General features: G+C 35.3%; 1 protein-coding gene across 13 annotated transcripts in view; it reads right to left on the reverse strand.

The window, feature by feature from the left end:
* The window catches only part of LOC105470974 (RNA binding motif single stranded interacting protein 3), a 1,471,638-nt gene that overhangs the window by 154,700 nt on the left and 1,297,148 nt on the right, over positions 1-19,790 (reverse strand). For all 13 annotated transcript variants that reach the window (XM_071090773.1, XM_071090775.1, XM_071090774.1 and 10 more), the window contains one exon: positions 4,137-4,243. In XM_071090773.1, the coding sequence (XP_070946874.1) occupies positions 4,137-4,243 (107 nt within the window). The remainder of the gene's footprint in view (positions 1-4,136; positions 4,244-19,790) is intronic.

The following is a 19,790-nucleotide window of genomic DNA, read 5'->3' on the forward strand; positions in this document are numbered from 1 at the left end:
AAAAGTCTTCTTTGGGAACACAGAAAAAAGCAACGGGAGTTCCTGATATATTTTTGAACTGAATTGAAACATTCCTGATTCCACACCACTCCACCAATCATTTGGGAGAGCACAAACATGTTTGATGCAGACAGTATTTTGCCTAAAGTAAGAAAGAGCCTCAGATGTATAGAATATCTGGCCAACACAATGTTACCAGGGGCCATCAGGGACACTGTGATGATTAAGTTAGATTAATTCTGAGATAGGGATGACATTAAACATATTTTGCCACCAATAGGTCATAAACACTGGCCAATCAGAATTTAAATGCACGAGTAGGATTTGGGAGAACTCCTGCTGTGCCAGCCAGAACCCCATTCTTGCTGGATCATGATGCTCCTGGAGGAGCCACTGGAGAGGAAGGGGAAGTGGAGTTGCACTGATGGCCTAGGGACAGTGTCTACTTACCAAATGATAAGATATATTTTAATATGCCAACAAGTTGCATGGCCCTGCTAGTATATGGAAGTTGAAAATCAGCCCTGCCCTTGGCTTCAGCTTTTTTAGGACGGTGGTTCTCAAAGGGTGGCCTAAAGACACCAAGAATTCCTAAGATCATCTTAGGAGATCTATAGGGTTCTCCCTTTTTAAATGACTTATCTAGATGAAGGTAGATTTTTCTCTATATGTTTAAAGCAAGACAGTGTATAGCAAAAGAGAGAATGCTGAAGTACATGCACAAATCTGGCCATTTTTTACTGAGTCAGACATTAAGTGACTTGTAAAAATATAAAAGTGCACCATTTTTCCCAAAAAATTGCCTCTGTTTTAAAAAAGTATATTTTAATAAAGTATACTATTTTTATCAGCACAAAATGAGTTAATTTGTTATTATTTATTTTGTTGTGAGTAATAAATTTTTTAAGAGTGTAAAGGGATCCAGAGACCAAGAGTTTGAGAACTGCTGCTTAAGGAAATAAAACAATAAGAACTGTAGAACACCAAGGAGGAAGAGCCTAATAGCCCCAATCCCTCGATCATTTTACTCAGAGTTCCAATTGTCACTTGAAAGATTCGTTAATAATTTAAAAATATGCTTGTGTTTTTCACTTATGCAGAACATGGTCACTAGCATATATTTATATTTCAAAATCTTGCTAATTTATACTAATTTCTGTGTATAAAGTTTTCTGTATTAGATTTTTTTCATAAAGAAATGCATTTATCCAAACATTGTTAATAAATTTTTTATCAAAATGCCATGAGGAAAAAACAGCTTTAAACAATAAATTAAAAATTTAATTAGTCTACTAATTGGCATGCTTATGGTATGTCTAAAATGCTTGTAATCTATTGGTTTTGTATCCTAAGAATTTCATCAGAAATCCCTTTCACATGACCATTTTTACTTGTCTTTTAGGAGAGAGGAAAAGTAAACATTAACCTCAGTCTGTGCAATTATCTTCAATTCCACAGCAGCATCATCTAAACTACCATCTTTCATTTTATCTAAGACAAGGATTGAAAGGTGTACCATTGTTTCATATATCAAAACAAACAAGCAAAAACAAACACCCCAAATGATCTCTTTATAAAGTTGGTATGCCAACCTTAGTATAATGGTAAATGAAAAACAAAAGTACCCATTAAAAACAGACACCAAAGAAAGTTACTTGTCTCAATCATGACACTGAATGAAGGAAGGGGTTAAAAAAATCCTCCTTTAAGAATCTGACCCAGATCCTGGCTTTGGTTAGTGTTTTTATTTATGAAACCAGTGTGGTCAAAGACCTTAACCAGAGAATGTAGGTAGTGCCCCCAAGTGACTAACAGGAGCAAATGCATTTTATCTTGTAAAATGCCACTTAGTATAAGAGAACCAATTTCAGAAGCTTTAAAGTGTGGCAAACAACAACAAAGGCATGTGTCTTAGGATCAAATACAGTAACCAGAATTGCCTGGCATATAAAATTAATTAAATATTGCTTATATAGGATTAATGTGTATCATGACATACTTTATCAACATGCTACTATACTTTAGCAAGTAAAATGCAAGGGGGAAATGGAAGCAAAAAATATATAAAATGACGGACACAGTTATCCAACACTCTTCGGGTATCTACTTCTAAGACCACAATCAAAGTGTACAAATTAATACGTGCATCCCCAAACCAAGAAATTCGATAAGCATGTTTCTAGGGCATGCTATTTCTCTGCCTAATCTATTTTCTCTTAATGTGTATATATATTTGAAATATATTTTACTGGTCACAGATAAATTATATTACAGTCCCTTGATTTTCATAGATCAACAGGAAAATTTATAGCTCTTAAAAATAAACTTTTGAAAACAAAGATTAGGAATATACCTTTAAAACCTATGTTTAAATTATAAGGTGCTCTGGGTCCTAAACTTCACTCCACAATGCTTCCACACCATAGTATATATCGCATTTATCATGCTTTGAAGCAAAGTCTTAGATTCTATATACAGTAGCCAGGTGGCAGCTGTAACTCTCTATATTTTGTCTTTATTGATTCCATTTTCAAGAAATGTACACTGAGGTGAAATGTCTTGCTGCAATTGCCATCTATTGTATGAAGGTAATATTATAGTTCCTTAAGGAGACAGAAACTGAAACTTCTGTCATAAATGCCAAGTTGCTAATTGAGTCTTGGGGCTTTATGATGATAATCTGTGACCCAAAGATATCTCTAATCAGCAGGCGTTTTATCCAACCAAATTTTAAAATGTCAAATGAGTCTTTCTAGATTATGGCTGTTTGGTAGGGGACATGTGATAATGAGTACTATCAGGCATCAGTTGTCTTCTGTGGCCAATAGGGTTATCTGCTGATGCACTGGACTCCATGCTGAAAACACATGGATCACTCCCTCCACCTCCTTTTGAGAACATAATATCCACTGCCTTTCTAAAGTTGAGAATATTAAAACTCTTGTATTTTTTTTATTAGTTTTTGAGGCCCAATGATGATTCTGTTTTTCATGTCTTAATGTAATGAGTTACAGTTTACATAGTACTTGAACACAACTATAACCTTTAAGAGGAGTTTTGAGACCTGCATGGAAACACTCAAAACAAAAAATGGTCTTAGAAACAGAAACTTAAAAAAGGCTAAAGGATTTGCTGAGAAAAATTCCAGCCTCCTTTCTTTCTTACCACTGTTCTGTCAGTATTCAAAGTGTAAAATGCTGCATCAAGTACAATGCTTCTTAAACGACAAATGGATGAAGTAGGTGCTTTGAATGAAATACTAAATAAAGCTCTTCTGTTGAAATTATGGCCTTGATACAAAATGGCATTTATTCAAGTCATTCAAACAACTCTATTCCATTTCACAAATAATGAAAAGACCTCATGGAAGCTCAGGCGCCTTTTCCTTGTCTTCTTAAAAAAAAGTAACAAAAAGAACACATTCCTAAGTGGCATTGGATCCATAAGCTGGCTTATCTACCAATTTGTATTGAGGGTAAATGGAGAGTGAGCTGTTCAGTACTTTTCCTTCTTCTTGTTGTGAAAAGCAAAATGCTGTATGTATTTTTTCTTCCTCCCTTTTGACCAATAGACAATATCTTATTTTATATATATATATATATATACACACACACACACATATATGTACATATATATGTATAACAGATATCAAAACATTTATGAACATATGGGAATATGCATAAATATACATACATGTGCAAGTAAATCATCTCAATAGCAGGATGAAAAACAACCAAATTTTACCTGCCTGTTTCAAAACACAAACATTCAACTCTCCCTACTGATGTCACTGAAAATATTTTGTTGAGTAATTATACCCTCATTTTATAGCTATTATACAGATAGAAATCAAATCTTTGTAGATAAGTATTTCAGTGAGTTCCTTTCAGGTTCAAGTTTGGTTAAAGACAGAAGACTTGCTATCGTGCAGAACTGAGGTTAATTTTGCAGTCCTCTACTCCTTCTCAATAATTTCATCTAGAACACATTAACATGAGGCTGCTCATTTGCCCCTTTGAAGACACTGGGTATTCTATGGGACCCAATTTCATCATGGCACCATACGTCTGCCTTGCCACCTTCTGAGGGATATCTACTGCCAAATTTCAGAACAAATGTTGTCAGTTAGGACTCACCTCTCCTTCCCTGGGCCAAGGCCTCCCATTCTGGGTATATTTGCTTTGATTCTGTCGCTTCTTTTGTCCTCCATCAGCAAATTTGCACAGCAAAGGCTCACTGGGGGCTGGGAAGATAAGAAACCAATTCTACATTAACAAGTTCCCCTTCAAAAATAAGTGATTATGTGAGTCACAGTAGTGCTTTGTAATGAATATCGTTTGAAGTAACATCTTGCTTCTGAAGAGATATTTGGCCCCCTTTTAGTCTCAGCTCTGTTGGCCGCTGTTCTAACTAACTGGGCTTCAAAAAAGTACTGGCAGATCATAAAAGAATAGAACAAATATTGTTGAAAAAATAATCAGTTGAAGCAGAATGTGAAATTTGCTTTAGAATTAAAGAGGCACGCACCGACCCTTCAAGTAATGTCAGAAACATGTTCATAATCGGTATTTATATGTGGATAAATATTTCTTCCTCAAAGCAACCATGTTTGCACTGTAGAAACTGAAGCATTCAATTTTGGAAAGAGATGATTAGGAGCTTCTTTCTCAAAAGAGAGACATTTTGCTAACCGCAATCAAATTAGCTTTTTAAAAATTAGTCCTCTGTAATTTCTAAATGGCTAGGAGCTGATGCTCCACCCAACCCTCTTCACTCCAATTTTCCAGTAAAATCTAATCAGAATCCCGGAGAGAACAATTATTAGAATGTTAAGTGAACCCGCATGATAAAAAATATAGCCAAAGGATATGGCTGTAACTTGTGAGTCCCGGATTGCTAGAGGTGGTCCTACATGACTCAGGTAAACGTATTTCCCAAGAGAAAGTGACCAAAACTGATGTCTGAACTCCTCTTCCAACAATTACATTGGAAAATGGCAATCTTTTAAAACCCAACAGGGCAAAATTATTCTTTGAGAACTGATGTTCTCCTTCACATCCCTGCTTTACTGGGAAATTGCTGCTTGTTATCACATAAATACATTTTTAAATGAATGAATACAATGAAAGCCAAAGTGGTCTGACAAACTTGGTTAATACATCAATGTGGCTGGGAAGGTTAATTTCTTAGTTTATCTGCTTGAATTAACCAGATATTAATTTGTCAGTTTATAGTCTGAAAACCAAAATGACCACCCTGCACAACTGTTACTCGTTAGGAAAAGTGTGTTTTACTAAAGATTAGTTATACTAAAGGCCCTAATTCTTGACCAATCCCTGTGTCCTTGCCTTTTGCTCTATAATATCGTGGAGCCCTCTCACTCTGACTCTAGATCTGACCCCATGTGATTGCTTTGGCCAGTAGGATGTTAGCAAATGAGACATGAGCAGAAGCTTGAAATGGGTTTAAGTTTTGGTAGTTGCTTCTTTTGCTCCTCTGCATGGCTATGTGAACACGCCCAGGTTAGCCTGCTGGAGGATGAGATGCGAATAAAGATGTGTCATCCTTAACATCCTAACATTCCAGCCGAAGCCGTACTAGATCATCCAATGCCAGCCACCACCCAGACACGTGAACCCGTACATCCAAGATCAGTAGTGGTACAGAGTTAACTTGCAGTTAACAACAGAAAAAAAAATATAAGCCCAGATGATATAAATTGAGCCCACCACACAAACATGTAAGCTAAAGAAATCTTTATTGTTTCACGCCACTAAGATGTTATAATTGATATGCTGCATTATTGTCTTGTTAGATAACTGGCACAGCTTCCCCAACATCCATTTTTCCCCATTCCCACCCCAGCTAGATTGCTTGCATTTAACTTACCTGGTAAAGTTAAACATTTTTAAGGAATTAATGAGAATTCTAAAATTGTTTCCAAAATCAACAGTGGAAAAAGAGTACAATCAAACAGGTACCTACAAATAAATATTTGAAAATCATTTGGCTCTAAGGGGCAGTCATATTTTGTCAAATCCTTTTTAGCTCACTCTTTATTAGCAGCAACTCTGTTTATCAGTACTGGAGGAAACGGCTCAAAGAGAGAAGGGTCACCGTTGCCCAAGAGAAATAAAAAGCAAAATGTCATTCCTGCCGTATACAGAGCACACAGTTCTGTATAGAGAGAGCACTCAATAAATATCATTGCCTCACTGAACACAAGTGGTTTTTCACACTGACTGCTCTGATGAGCCTCTGACTTCAGTGACTTGGGTGAAGCCAGGAAAATCACACGACAGAAAAACTGCATCATGGAATGTCTGTAGATAGTCACTGCCTTTATGTTAGAAGTACTGTAAATTCTGATTCCTGATTATTTATGTTAGAAGTACTTTAAATTCTGAGTCCAGATGAAAAACCTAAATGCTAAATGCAATCATTGTATCCCAATATTATCTGAGTAACATAATTTCCTGTGAGATTTCAAAACTATATATCACATGTAAAATCCTCCTTCTCTATATTTTCTCTCTTGCCATTTTAAAGATTCAAGTACATATAGCTATTAAAATGGGATAGTCATGCTAACATATGAGTTCATCACTGTCAGTGGTACAAATTTCTCACAAGAGGTAAATCTAGAAGCACTTTACATTTCTTGCTGTAAAGAAAGTGGTTCCAGTTTCTTGTGAGGAGGGATGGCAGCTTTGTGTGCCTCTGTTAGGTAAGAAATTTTCCTAGCAACTACATTCACAGACACACACATAACACTCACAGGTAAGTTTTTTTGTTTGTTTGTTTTTAACAAACAACTTTATTGAGTCAACTGACATAAAATAAACTGTACATATTCCCAGTATACAATTTGTCAGTGCTGATATACGCATATGCCTATGTGACCATCACCATTGTCAAGATAATGTACATACACATCACCCTTAACAGTCAGAAGCTTCTTCCTACTCAAATATAGTCTTTTTGTTTTAACCAAGGAATGTTATCCAAGCAGAGGACTTTTTTTTTTTTTTTTTTTTTTTTTTTAGTATTTGGTGTTAATAATAGGCTAAAGTTTATCAAGCACTTCCATTTTATATAGATCATTCATTTAATCTTCACTACAACTCTATGAGGCAACTAATTTTTTCCCTATTTTACCAGTGAAGGAACTGATATTCAGAATGGTTTAGTGGCTTGTGGCAGGTCACACACCTGGGATTTAAACCTAAGTAGCAGCTAAACCACTAAGTGCAGTTGTACCAATACTGAATTAGAAATCAGGCTTTATCTGCTAAGTATCATCCTTGAGGAAAAAACTATCTTGTTATATCTATTTGCACTGTGTCCAAATAAGCAGAATTGGCCCATACATAAGAACTTTTGTGTCCAGATTTATTTTTAAGTCCTACAGTCCATGCATGATGGGGCATCAGTGACCCAATATGGCATGAGATTGAATTTGTCCTCTTGGATGTCTGATTCATAGGTGAGGAGCATGTTTTCACTCCCTTCCTTAGTCCCATTACCAGTTTTCCCTTAATATCATAATGCTTCTGTTAACATCAGATTTCTATTTAAAAAAAGACCAACTTGCTTATTTTGTTCTTAAAACCTTCCCTGATAATTTCCAGATTTTTATTCTGCCTTAAGACTATAAGAACACATTGAACAGTGGCTACAGAAAATTCTGGGTTTCTTTTTCAAGTTGTAAATGGTAATCAAGTATTTTTAAGTTTTACCTTTTATATATCTTTGGGTAATGGTTTTTATGAAACATATTTCTACTCTCTGAATCAGGGTTGTTTATTGTCCCCTAATCATGGTTCTTATAAGGTTTATAGGATAGTCCCTGGTTCTAATAGTCTAGAATATGACTTCTCTTTAGGTAGTTTCTATAGGATCATATTTCCATAGGCTTTATCACATACTTTGGGGGCACTTAATTGTTAAGGGTACCAGCTTCCTGGCTTTGAAGTCTGGCTCCCTTACTTACTAGCTACAAGATACTAGGTGCATTTACTTCCTTCCTTCCTTCCTTCCTTCCTTCCTTCCTTCCTTCCTTCCTCCCTCCCTCCCTCCCTCCCTCCCTCCCTCCCTCCCTCCCTCCCTCCCTCCCTCCCTCCCTTCCTTCCTTCCTTCCTTCCTTCCTTCCTTCCTTCCTTCCTTCCTTCCTCTCTTTCTCTTTCTCTCTTCTTTTCTTTTCTCTTTTCTTTTCTTTTCTTTCCTCCCTCCCTCCCTCCCTCCCTCCCTCCCTCCCTTCCTTCCTTCCTTCCTTCCTTCCTTCCTTCCTTCCTTCCTTCCTTCCTTCCTTCTACATTTCTGTAACTCATTTTTCTTATGTATAAAATGGGGAAAATAATGTTAAATACTTCATAGAACTGATGTGAAAGTTTTTTTTTAAAGAATATTGTATCTAAATAAATACTGAATCCATTTGCTGCAAAGATTATGATCGATTAGAATCTCTGTCAGCCACTTTCCAGTTATCAACTGTGAAACCTGGTCATGTGTCAGTGTCAGAGAGTTTGGAACGTTTAAGCTTTATTTTCATCAGCTCTGTCCATTTTAACTCCATAGAGGCTTCGTCAACATACAGAACTTGCAACTATCTTCAACAACAACTGAAAGATGTGTTCATGGAAAAGATCTGTGTTTCTAAAATGGTTCCTGTTTGGATAGCTTGTCATTGGGTCATCTGGTCACTACAGCACTAGGTCCCTTTCCTGAGTCATTGCCAGGAGTTGGCTTTCATTATCTCCTGGGTATGAGGCATGTTATGTTATTATTATCTGCGTTAACCTCCATTTGCCTGTGATGAATGATCCCTGTTCCTTTGCTGTTGTTTCTGATCATTAGTACTATTACTATTATTTTGCCACTCAATTGCAAAAGCTCTATTGGCAGTTTAAATCCATCAGGGTTGTATTTTACTACTAGAAAAACTATTGAGCCATCTACATAGTAATAGATTTCACTGGGGTTTCCCTTTTTCAGGTCCCATGTTAAAATGTTAAATAATTACTGCTGCTAAAGCTAAGTTCCAGAAAATCTTTCCTCATTAAAAGAGACCATCTCTACCTTTCATTACCTCTCCCTAAAACAATTACATACATATAATTACGTACCTATAATTACATATCCAAAAAGGCAGGTCTTTCCCAATTCCCTTATTTAAACACTTATATTAAATAAATAAAACAAAATGCTCTAAATGAGTTATTTACACCAATATTTCTTCTACTGACTGGCATAAAAAAATTTAGCAGAGGCCTCACTTAAACAAATATTACCAAATAACAATGCTCTAGATTGCCAAGGATCAAATATATAAAGAGTATGAGATTCTGGATTTTGAGCCTACCTTATAATTTTCCCTTATTTTAAAGAGACCTTTCAAATAATTATTTTTGACACTAAGAGAAAATTTAAAAGTCATACGGTGAGATTTTCTTAGCTTTCAACTAAGATCTCTTTGTGAACTGTCTTCATAAATTTTACAATTTTTTAAAGTTCTCAAATATTAGCCACTCTGATACTTGGGGATCTGCATAAGCATTAGGCTATGAATATTGATAATGACCTATTTATATTTACTGACATTGCTAAGTTAAAACATCTGATTGTATTAATTTTAAGATGATTATATATTGTTAATTTTAACATGATTATAATGGAAGACAGATACAGCCACAATGTTTTACTAGATACATTTTTAAAAACACCAGAAATAAATTTTTAAATGTGCTATTTCAAAAACAAAGAATATATTTCCATATTATCCTTAAATTTCAGGAGTCAAATTCAGATTAATTTCCCAAAGAGAAATATTTCATTGAGAGTGGCAGAGAAAACATTAGTAGAATAGGTGAACTAAAATTCACATAATCATCTAGTTCTCTTCCTAAATACCTTTAAGATAAAATCCAAATTCCTTGATTAGAAAATAAGAATTTTTCCCCTGCATCATATCTTTATTAGTATCCTTCCATCCCTGAATAGTTTACAGTTCTGTCACTTCCTTTTTTTTTTTTTTTCCAGACAGAGTCTTGCTCTGTCACCCAGGCTGGAGTGCAGTGGCTTGATCTTGGATCTCAGCTCACTGCAACCTGCGCCTCCCGGGTTCAAGTTATTCTCCTGCCTCAGCCTCCTGAGTAGCTGGGACTCAGCTACAAACTACTACATATGCCACCACACCCAGCTAATTTCACTCTCGTCACTTCTAAGTGCAGTTCTTTCCTGCCTGGAATTTCTTTTCCCAACTGCCCCCACCACACACGCACACACACACCCCTCCACCTGGCAAATGACAAGGAAGCCCTCTTTGACTCCCAGCTCAGAGTGATATGATCTAGTGTGTATTTGGCCAACTTTCACAGGTTGAATGCTGTTTCTCTTTGTGTTAAATAAATCCTTTTACAGGATTAATTTATTTCCAGGTCTGAGGGTAGAAAGTGATCATAGGAGAGGTTGGAGTGAAGTTTGCCATGTCTGTATTATGTGTGCAATGTGTGTGTGTGTGTGTGTACACTGTTAACAGCATTTTGTACTTAGTTATAGATAATACATGAAAGTGATGTTACTCACAGCAAGGTCAATGAACCCAGAAGCAATGGAATCATCACCTGGGAGCTTGTTAGAAATGTAGACTCTTGGGCCCCTTTCTAGACCAACTACATCAAAATCTGTATTTTAACCAGATCCCCAGGTGATTTCTGTGTATGTTAAGATTTGAGAAGAACTGTTTTGGTTATGACTGGCTCCATAACTGAAAGAGGAATGCATGTTAAATGTTAAACATGAAATGCTCTGAATAATTAGAAACTTCAGTAGCACAAAAATATTATATTGCTTACAATTTCCTATTTGCAGGATTATGGTACCAATTACTTTCGTTTAGTCTCTTTTAACAGTAGTTAAAATAGAGACTAAATGAAGAAGAGGCCTTTGTGGAAGTGAGATGCCATTATAAGCCACAGACTTTAATGTTCTAGAAGACATTATGGTCTATCATGCAAATGGGGAGTATTTAAAATATAATTATAACAATGCACGGCAATAAAGTTGCACAGCAATTATGAAGGAGTAATTACTGTTTGCTTGCTTAGTGGAGTATTTCTAGTCTTCCAAACTTTGTATTAAACATGCAACATACAATGCATAAACTGATGTAATGATCGGATGGCTTATAGGATTTGGTGTTTTAAGCAAGCAAACAAAACAATGACAAAGATTTTGCTTACCAAAATTAAGGTATGATAATTTATTTTGATTTTCTGTTTACAATTTAAAATACATGCAGTTTGATAAGTCACTAAAATGTTCTTTAATATGTTATTGATGAGAAGATATTGACATCTAAGATATCAACAGCAGAATTCCTACTTTCCTTAGAGAAGTTGAACATTTTTAATTTTAACAATCAATTTATTTAAGCTATTCTAGTGTTTGTATTGGACTGTGGTCATGGTTTTAAATATTTGTTTATTACTATAACATTACTGGTCTGGTACTTTAACTATTAAATTTAAATATTCCTCATTTCAGATAGGTTACCAATCTAACTTCAAGAAAAAATAAGAGTGGGAGGAGCTGGGTGGGAAAGAAAAGCTAATGAAAACAGATGCAGTTTATTCGAGGTGAGTTTATAAAATCTTAGTAAAATAGTAGACAAAATAAAGGACTTTAAAAAAGAATCTCAATAATTAAAAGTTAAAATGTTATAAATGTTTGATCCAGGAGATACCTTTAAGGAAAAATTGTGAGGTTGTAAATTATATCTCATTTAAAAAAATGAAACAAATGATCACAAGGTCAGGAGATCGAGACCATCCTGGCTAACACTGTGAAACCCCATCTCCACTAAAAAAGTACATTAAAAAAAAAAAAAAAAAATTAGCCGGGCGTGGTGGCGAGAGCCTGCAGTCCCAGCTACTCGGAAGGCTGAGGCAGGAGAATGGGGTAAACCTGGGAGGTGGAGCTTGCAGTGAGCCGAGACCGCGCCACTGCACTCCAGCCTGGGCGACAGAGTGAGACTCCGTCTCAAAAAAACAAAACAAAAACAAAAACAAAAAACAAACAACAACAACAACAAAAAACAAATGAAACCTCTCCCTAAACTATTCCTGTGATATTCTGGGTGACTTGCACATTAAAAAGCTGTTCATACTAATGGTGCAAACATTATACTAATAGAAGGATGATAATGAAACTCAGTAGCATTTTTAACCCAGTCAATCTTTTCTTTATTTTTTAACCCACATGTATTCAATACCAAATAATACTGGCACTACTCTAAACTTTGCTTCTGGCAAAGTGGTCACAGTCTAGAAGGGGAGAAAGCCAAGTAAAAGGAAAACTGAAGATTACAATGGTTGCTATAATAGAAATATAGATAGGCATTTGTGGAGCATAGAATGGATGTCAACCTCCAGCACTACAGTCATAGAATCTCTTCTAGCTTAGAAATCACGTCCAATTCCACAGTTTGAAACAATAGTTTACATATATGCCCCACCTCCCACCCCATGCCAACTGCCAAATTATGAACTAGCACATGGAAAACAAGTCAACTGTCACTTACTCTGGATAAAAAGTTTTAATCAAATGTTTGTTAAATGAAAATATAAATAAGAAAGGTGGATGCAATGCTAAGATTTAGTCAAAATGCTTTAAGAACGTCTGGGGCCGGCCGGGCGCAGTGGCTCACGCCTATAATCCCAGCACTTTGGGAGGCCGAGGCGGGCGGATCACACGTCAGGAGATCGAGACCATCCTGGCTAACATGGTGAAACCCCGTCTCTACCAAAAACACAAAAAAATTAGCCGGGCGTTGTGGCAGGCGCCTGTAGTCCCAGCTACTCGGCAGGAGAATGGAGTGAACCCGGCAGGCGGAGGTTGCAGTGAGTCGAGAGATCACACCACTGCACTCCAGCCTGGACGACAGATAGAGACTCCACCTCAAAAAACAAAAACAACAACAACAAAAAACGTCTGGGGCTATCTAGACCTGATATTGAGAACTGGTAGCCTTGCAGCAAGGAATTAGAACTCCTTTTGTACTTGCTCCAACACTCCACAGTCCTTCCAAATGCAGACAGAATAGTTTATACTGATTTGGAACAAAAAATATTTATGGAAAAATGCTAGAAATAAGCATCTGAAGCTAACTGTATGCTGGAACCCATGCCTTTAATTATTTTCACTTATCCCAAAACACTATTTTTTGTTATATCCAGGAAGGTCTTGAAGAATAAGGCCTCTGAAATGTTTGCAAAAGGTTTTGTTAGAAAACGTCCACTTTCTTTTCCACGTGTGCCCCGTGCAGGATAGACTTCTGATGCCTACCAGAGTGTGTACGTGTGTACGTGTATGTGTATGCCACCGTGCATATGTATGTTTGTATTTATTTCTAGATATAGACTGGCAAGCTTTCAATGGAAACCATAATTTACATGGCAAAAATTACTTGAAGGTTACAACACAGAATTATTATATTTTGGAGTTAGAAAACCTGCATATGGCAAAGGAAGCTATTTGGTTACATTTTCTTTTGACTCTTAGCATCCTGCTTAGTATTTAATTATGTTTTGTGTGCAATAATAAGTGAGGCGTAGCTAGGTACGTAATTCTGAGTTGTAATAAAATCCCATGCTGAGTGGTGTATAGATCCTGTTTGCCGTATAACTGTAAACTTTACCTAATTCAAACTCTTAATTTTGTCAATAAGGAAAATAAAAATAAAAGTTTAATGAATTACTTGCTAATTTGTGGTATTTGGTGACAAAGTTACAATCATTTCTTTTGATTTTTAAGTGAACGCTTTCTCCAACTGCTTACTTTCTACCCTCTTTACCATCAGAAGGAATAGGGAATGAAGTTTGAGCAGTTCTTATGCCTGACTTTATCATTTTGGAATGGGGCAAAAAGATTGAGTACTCACAAAAATATAATTACAGTGGTTCTCTGGGCCAGGTTAGAATTAGAACCAAAAGCTAGGAAACCAGTTAGATCTCCTAAAAGAATGTATGCTGCCCCTCTAATAATGGCTTGTTTTAAAGGAATAAACAAAACAAATCATCTGGATTATATTTATAAGTGTCAGGCTCATGTTTATGCCTATCAATTAGTCCAAAAACTGGTGAGGGAATATAAACTTAAAAGAGGAAATAAATAAAAAATAGCGTACATTGAAAAAATGTAATTTTCATGCAAATGCCTAATTTTATCCCTCAGTAATGGATTACTGCTTATATTTGATTTTATATATAATTCTCTACTATGTGAAATAGACTTACAAGAAAATGCTCCATAGTTATGATAAAAGCAGAGAACAGCTATTTGACTGAAACAACATAGAGGAAATCACCTTTTGACAATTGCATTATGGCCTAAATTGTGATCTCTAGATCTCCTCTCTGTTTTAAAGATTAAAACACCATCGTTTAAAAAAATTGTAACAATTCTCTGATAATTCCTTTCGTATATAAAAGGATGGTTCTAAAAGGAACAACCATGCCCCCATAAGGGGAATAATGTAATGCTATTGTTTCAAGTGGAAAAAGTTAATGTTTCAAGTGGATGGCACACAAAGTTTTCACTGACAGTTAAATTTAGTTCACTTTTTGGGGAAAAGGCTGGAACATTATCAGTGCTGAATGAAGGCAATGTTTTGACACCAAGAAATTGGAAAGTACCAGCACTTCCAAGAAATATCAGTTGATTGATGTAGCAACAGACTAGCGAAACTTGTGTGGCTAGAAGGCAAAGCACCAAGGAAAAAGTTTCTAAGATGAAGCAGCTTTGAAATTAGAAGAATCTTATTTACTGACGAAGATAAACTGTTTCTGATCCTGACTCATTCCTCCCTCCTCCTTGGCTCCAGAGTATTCCTCTTTCCTCTGATAGAGCTCTTTGCATACTGTATTTTATATTTATAGATTACTATGTGCTATATATAAGTTGAAATTTTTTATTAGAAAGAGGTAGAGGAAAAATATCGCTATAATCTTACAGTGAACATACCCCTTTGATATTAAAAACGAATTAAAAAATGGAAAAAGGACATGTAAAAAGTTAGTAAATTCAAACTATAGAAAGGTTAAAAATAAAAATACTTCTTTAAAATCCCCCACCTTTTATGATTTCTTTCAAAAATGCATAACTATATACATCTACTCTTTTGTTTATCTAGTTCTTTTTTTTAATTTCAAAGACAGTAGCATTGCTTAGTATGTTGGTTTTGTTTACCTTAATTGTATATGAAGAATTTTCCATATTAGCACATATATCATGAAATGCTGCTTAGTATTGTGGCATAATTATGATGTATCATAATTTATAAATGTTCATCAATAGGGGATGAGCTAAATCTCATTAATCTTCCATAATGCATTTCCATGTTCCTCTCCGCTATTATGAGAATTTGATTTGATTGAGGTCAGGAGCTGGGCCCTATTCACCATTGCCTAGTGTCTACCTCACCGGTCCTGCAGAGTGGCTGAGGGTAATATACATGTCAATATCCTTTGAACAAATTATTAAATAAATGTACACAGACAGACAAAATAACTTCTTAATATTACTTCTATAATGAAATGTAAAGTAGTTGGAGAGCAGGGGTACAACCTTTTTTTTTTTAACAAAAAAAGTGCGTAGAGTCCCCACATTTCCACATGTAAATATAATTAGTCAAGCTACTTGAAAAAGAAAAAAAAAATAACAAGACAGAATTCCAAGTCATAATCCCAGGTGTAACTCTGATTTCAAGTGAAACTCATGTTAACCACCCTAGGAAAAAACAAAAGGGGGACCCGGCAGGAGTAGGGGTGGGGGAAGACAGGGAGGAATATTTTAATGTAAAACATCAGGATCCTTTCTAATAGAGCATTCACTTAGGATTTTCTACCAAGGAAGCAAATACATACTCACTCTTAGACTGAACTCCAACTCAGGTCAAGAAAACGCATCTCAATTTCCCTCATGCTGTTCCTAAATATATATTTCCTGTGCTAGAGGCTGAAAGAATTCCCAGGATGCAGTGAACTCAGTTAGTAGAAATAAATACAATTCTGGTTTCAAAGTGAAAGCTATATGTTACAATGCAGGTATGACTTAACAAGGCTAGAGGCATCAGCTAGAATGAGAACCTTGCTTTCAGTAGGTAAAAGATTTACAGGGGTAATGACCTGAGATGGTGTTTTTCCTAATTCAAGAGTCAAGGTACTGAAATTGTGACAATTTGAAGAGTGCTCTCATGTAACCTGAATCACATACTAATCAATACAATATAAATTTAATCCAGGTCCTAGAAACTGAGTTTTTCAAGGAGGTGTTAAAGACCATTTGTGCTGTAAACATCTATGGATAAATCAATCTAAGCAATCATAAAAAAATAATAAATAACTTGTAAGCGTCGCCTATGAAGAAGTTTAGTATAAAAACAATGAATACAAATGACTATAAAATACAATACCTACCCTTCTGTGCTATAGAAACAAAGAGATAAACTAGTTTAGTGCTAGACTACCCCAGGGGAAGGTTGAATAGCTGTCCAGAAATTCATATTTTTCTTAGATAGGTACCAATTTCTCCACTGGGAGTGAGCACTGAAGGTATCTTACATGGTTTCAAATTGTCAATAGATGTTTCTAAAGTGTAAATTTTACTTTAATTGCCCATATGCCCACCTATAGGATAACATCCAAACTCTTTAACACAAAAGGCCATCCAATGTCATGATCTAAATGAATGCATCTCACTTTCCACATACAGCACTTCTCAAAAAGGGTTCAGACCGTTCACACTCTCCCAGATTTGCTTACGCTGCTCCTTCTGTCTGAACTGGCTTCTCTCTTTTCCCACTTAATCACTTCCATAAAATATTTCCTGACTGCTTTTCCCACTTCACTAAATTGCCATAAAATAACTTATTATTAATTAATTTTTAATACATTAATTCAACTTATTTATTCACCCTTGCCTGAAATTCATTCAAAATTCATTTGAAACATGGGGCTATATATCAGGTGTTGTGCTATTCATGAAAGACTAAGTAATGAATAAAATAGAAAAAGTCCTAGTTCTTAATATTCTTTCTGATAGCAAAGCAGACATTAAATATTTTTTAAATTATAAGTCAATTTCATTTATTCTTGTATGAGTCTATTATACACACTTCTCATTTGGCATCTGTGAAACACCTCAGCTCAATCATTTATTTATATACTTTTTTTTTTTTTTTTTTTACAATTTAAATGTCTCTCGAGTGTAGGGTTTCTGCATTATTTATCTTTGTCTCCCCCAAGTATAATGTAGTTCCTAGAATGCAGTAGATTATACACATACATGCACACATGCATGCACATGCACAATTTTAGCAAGCTTATGTATTTTCCAGGGTGGAAGGTACCCTGACAACTGTCCTATGGCTTAACAACAGCAGAGTACCCTCTCAGCTGAATCAGCCAAGACTGAACTTAATTCAGTCCCACATTGGATATATCTGTCAGGCTTTTAAAATATCTGCACAAAGAGTCTCTAAATTTCTTAATAAAGCATTTAATATTTAATAAGTCTCTCAGGAAGGCTTTCTTACCTAAAATAGGCACTGGAAATCTTTCCCCTATTTTTAAAAAGATCACAGCAAATTTGTCTAGTCATATGTGGTACATATTCTAAATATAGTAATTGCAGGTTGGCAATATATTCATATTTTTACCTAAAATAATCATAATCAAACAAGTAGATATTTTGTAATAAACATAATGTGTATTTTTGGCATATAATGATTAGATATGAAACATGTAGAAGCAGTTAAATTTAACCATCTAGAAATCTGTAAAAGGTTTCCTTATAGGAAAAAAGTCATATTTGATATAATTTTCATAAATTAAGTTTAGTCAAGGATTTGATATATATGATCCTTTTACTGATAAAAGACTTAATTTTTCACATCTCAGTTTCACCACTTACTCATTGTAAAAGCAGACCAGCAACTTAAAATTTCCCTAACAGAATTATATGACCTTACACTGAACACTTAATCCCAAATCTGGCATAGAGTAGCATGTAGTAAGTATTTGTTGAAAGAATTAAAGATTGGGAGTAACTTGAAGTGTTACATAAGGTAAGCAGGGGAATAACTTTTATGAACCATGGAAAGATACAAAACAAATATTAGATATTATTAATATTATTGAGGCACATGTAGAAATTATTGTTTTTAGGGTCATTTTTCTGGAACCATGCCTCTCATTTTATTCCCAGCATAGAAATAGGACAGTCAATTAAAAATAGACCTAAACTCTGCAGGCATCACAGTGATGCATTTTAGGATTGATGAGAGTTCAAAGGCTCTATTTTGGACTATAAAACTTAAAGTGATAAGGAGAGCTTTCTTTTTCTATGGATTATGATCTGTTTAACCAGGGTTAACTTTGTGAAAGGACTTAAATATGCTACATTACTATAAAGTTCTCTGATTTGTTTCACTCTTATAGACAAAGCCCATGAGAGACACTGTCAAATTTGCCAGGTAATATAAAGGGCGAAGTAAAACCATTCTTTACTTTTTCGGTTTTGGATTATCTCAAAGAAAGTTAGCTAACAATCAAGTCAACATCTACCTTCCTTTCTCTATGGCCAGGAAACAAAACAATCCTCCAACCAGAGTTGGTGAACTGTTCCTAATTTAATAATGGACATATCCTGAGACCTTTAGCAGAGGAGAGAGAAGGTCTCCTGAGGGTGTCTCAAATCTAGAATTAATTAACTGCTTCCTCATTTGAGAATTTGATTCTGAAGAAACTGACTTTATGTGGTCAGGAGGGAGAACCCTTTTCCTTTTTCAAAATTTGAGAACAGATGTGTCAGAATGTGCCCCTGCTTGTTATATATACAAATAGTTAGAAAGTAAATTGTAACTTAAGATACAATGTAAATTTTAATTTCTAAAAAGCAGATGAACTTGTTAAAGGAAAATTACATAGTAACCAATTTTAAGTTTTTTAAATTTAATTTTTATTTTAAGTTCAGGGGTACATGTGCAGGTTTGTTACATAGGTAAACTTGTGTCATGGGGGTTGGTTGTGCAGATTATTTCATCACCCAGGTATTAAGCCTAGTACCCATTAGTTATTTTTCCTAATCGTCTCCCTCCTCCCACTGTCCACTCTCTGAGAGGCCCCAGTGTGTTGTTCCTTTCTATGTATCCATGTGTTCTCACCATTTAGCTCCCACTTATAAGTGAGAACATGTGGTATTTGATTTTCTGTTTCATTACTTTTCTAAGGATAATAACCTCCAGCTCCATCCATGTTCCTGAAAAGGACATGATGTTTTTCTTGTTTATGTCTGCATGGTATTCCATGGTGTATCTGTACCACATTCTCTTTATCTAATCTGTCATTGATGGGCATTTAGATTGATTCCATGACTTTGCTATTGTGAATAGTGCTGCAGTGAACATACACATGCATGTTTCTTTATAATACAAAAATTTAGATTCCTTTGGGTATATACCTAGGAATGGGATTGCTGGGTTGAATGGTATTTCTATTCGTAGGTCTTTGAAGAATTGCCACACTGTTTTCCACAATGGTTGAACTAACTTACACTCCCACCAACAGTTTATAAGTGTTCCCTTTTCTCTGCAACCTTGCCAGTATCTGCTATATTTTGACTTTTTAGTAATAGCCATTCTGACTGGTGTGAGATAATATCTCATTGTGGTTTTAATTTGCATTTCTCTAATGATCAGTGATGATGAGCTTTTCTTCATATGTTTGAATTGG

The sequence above is a fragment of the Macaca nemestrina genome, chromosome 2 (genome assembly GCF_043159975.1).
Source record: "Macaca nemestrina isolate mMacNem1 chromosome 2, mMacNem.hap1, whole genome shotgun sequence".
In the NCBI taxonomy this organism is placed as follows: Eukaryota; Metazoa; Chordata; class Mammalia; order Primates; family Cercopithecidae; genus Macaca; species Macaca nemestrina.